The sequence below is a fragment of the Beauveria bassiana genome, assembly GCF_000280675.1.
Source record: "Beauveria bassiana ARSEF 2860 unplaced genomic scaffold BBA_S00087, whole genome shotgun sequence".
NCBI lineage: Eukaryota > Fungi > Ascomycota > Sordariomycetes > Hypocreales > Cordycipitaceae > Beauveria > Beauveria bassiana.
The window spans coordinates 1-2,390 of NW_007930922.1; the positions used below are offsets into that span (position 1 = coordinate 1).

General features: G+C 53.5%; 1 protein-coding gene across 1 annotated transcript in view; it reads left to right on the top strand.

The window, feature by feature from the left end:
• Positions 1 to 1,236: 1,236 nt before the first annotated feature.
• The window catches only part of BBA_10094 (Patatin-like serine hydrolase), a gene marked incomplete at both ends in the record, with an annotated part of 3,143 nt that continues 1,989 nt past the window's right edge, over positions 1,237 to 2,390 (top strand). The window contains 2 exons of the mRNA XM_008605191.1: positions 1,237 to 1,446; positions 1,502 to 2,162. Of these exons, the coding sequence (XP_008603413.1) occupies positions 1,237 to 1,446; positions 1,502 to 2,162 (871 nt within the window). The remainder of the gene's footprint in view (positions 1,447 to 1,501; positions 2,163 to 2,390) is intronic.

The following is a 2,390-nucleotide window of genomic DNA, read 5'->3' on the forward strand; positions in this document are numbered from 1 at the left end:
AGAGACTCAAGTGGAGGCATGCTGGGCTGCTAGTACCTTGCCAGGATGACGATCTGCTTGGCTCTTGGCGGCAAACTGTCTTTCTGTATTAGAGATGATTCATGCAAGCAGCCAATCAAAGAAGTGAACGATATATGAATGCATGGTGTTGCTCCGCGCCAATATTCTGAGTACGCGTTGACTCGTTCAAGACGACAGCTTCCATGCCAATTTTTCTTGTGACTATAATAGACATACTAGATCTACCTAATCTGGCATAGCGCTAAAATCGGCTGGCGCAGACTGGCAAGGCAGATGGGCGGAACGCATAGGTTGTTGCACATGTGACTGCTACAGCCTGCGAGAGCGCCAAATCTAGACAGGACAGCGGCCGCTACTCTTGACCCTATTAGCTCCACCGGTTCTCGCATTCCACACACATCCAACGGTCTATTGTGACTCTTTCCATCTGCCTTTCCTCGCAGTCTCTCTAGTATGGCTCTTGACAATCTGCAACTGCGGGGCGAAAATAAATTCACGTTTCCGCGTGGCGCCAGCGGCCGTTTTACGCCCATGGCCTGCGAGTGACCAGCTCTCGCGATTGCCCAGCGCAGGGTTGATGTTTCTTGTTCTGAACAAAACCACCGTGGCTTTCTCCCGCTCATGCCGCGCCAGAAACAGCGCCTAGTAATGAAGCTGGCCACCTGTGCAACCCACCAGACGACTGAAAAAAAACTCGAGATGCTACACCTCCCTGCCCTCCACCCTCACGTCCATGAATAGCTAGAAAACACTTTCCGCACGCCTCCCTGACCCACGTCCCATTCCCGATCAGGGGTGATCCTTGTACCCTGTGGGCCGAGCACAGGGGCCAACGTCAACCAAATCGTGCATACATGGAACAGCGGCAAACCATGGCGGCCGCGTATAGCGCAAGGTTGCACTTGTAGCCCGTTTCGGTGGGTGTACCGGACACGTCCGTTGCGCAACGGCAGGCTTATAGAGCAACAAACTGCAAATAATGTACACTTCAGTTCTGGTTCAGTGTCCACTCATTCCGATGTAAAGAAAGATCCAAATAAGGCCGGTAGCGCAGGCGCGGGTGCGCCCGTCTTAGCATAATTAGGCCACTGACCAAAATTGGCTATAATCAGTTTGCGGACGCTAAACCTAGACTTCCCTGTACTATGGTGATATATGTATAACTGAAGCCGTTTTTGCACTCGCTGCGTAGAATCGTGTTTTTGCGTGGACGCCATGACTGCTAGAGCATTTCTCCCTGATCATACGAAGAAAGAAAAAGAGACTGCACGAAAGCGTGGTCCCAGCTTACAGAAGAAGACGAAGCAGTTAGGGGAGATAGCCAGAATACGCACACTTACCCTGTATGAAGATCCAACGCATGGTGTTTGGCACGTTGCGATGCACTGTCCCACTGGCAAGTCATTCCCGGATCTCAATGCACTGGTAAGCATCGAAGATCCCTGCGCAGCAGAGCATGCCACTCACAAGGCTTCCTTAGGTGAATGAGTTTTCGAAAGCCGGCGAACCACCGAAAGTGCGTGACGTCAGCGGGTGTCGTCCGGGCCGCGCTGCCACCATCTCTCGAAAGACCAACATTTCAGGCCGGCATCGCAGGGCGCGAAAAGCCGCCGACGTCCCCCAGAGTATCTACGATGTACCGGACGACGACGATGACGAAGCATATCCTGCGCCTATCACTTGCACATCACCGAGCAGAGAAGCGAGCCTTGACGAATATACGGTGGCAGAGGCTGCCACAGTGGGAGAGACCAATACAGTGGGAGAGACCAATACAGTGGGAGAGATCAACATGATCGGAGAGATCAACATGATCGGAGAGACCGATGCGGCGGGAGAGACTGATTATACAGTAGGCCTGGAGCATACTGCGATTTGGGCTGATGAGATGGCGGGCATGGAAGACACGGTGGCCTGGGAAGCTGGCGCCGGGACGGGCATGGAGGGTTGGGACGTGGGAGGCCTGGAGACGGAGAACCCGGATCTGGCATGGGATTCATCAACTGCCCCCGAGGTGGCCAGCCACCCCCTCCAACAAAACAACACAAAACACTACGAAACACAGCAAGGCGAGCTGTCCAGAAAATGGGCATGGTATGCTCTCATGGAGGCACTCGCCCAGCAGCGGCGACTCTACTTTAGTCTGTGGTGATCCATGTTCTGCAGTTGAACAAAAGTTTCATTTGATACCGTCTCGTAATTCTATGAATATATTCCTCCCTCGCCGTCTGTTAGAGACCTGCCTTGAGGTGATGCTTGGAAGGTGGCAGACGGTCCACTGCGAACTGGGACCGGCCTTTGCGGCCTACACTCGGCAGTGAGAGTTGAGAGGCTCGGAGGGAAGCTCGACGCAATATTCCGGTGGAAAG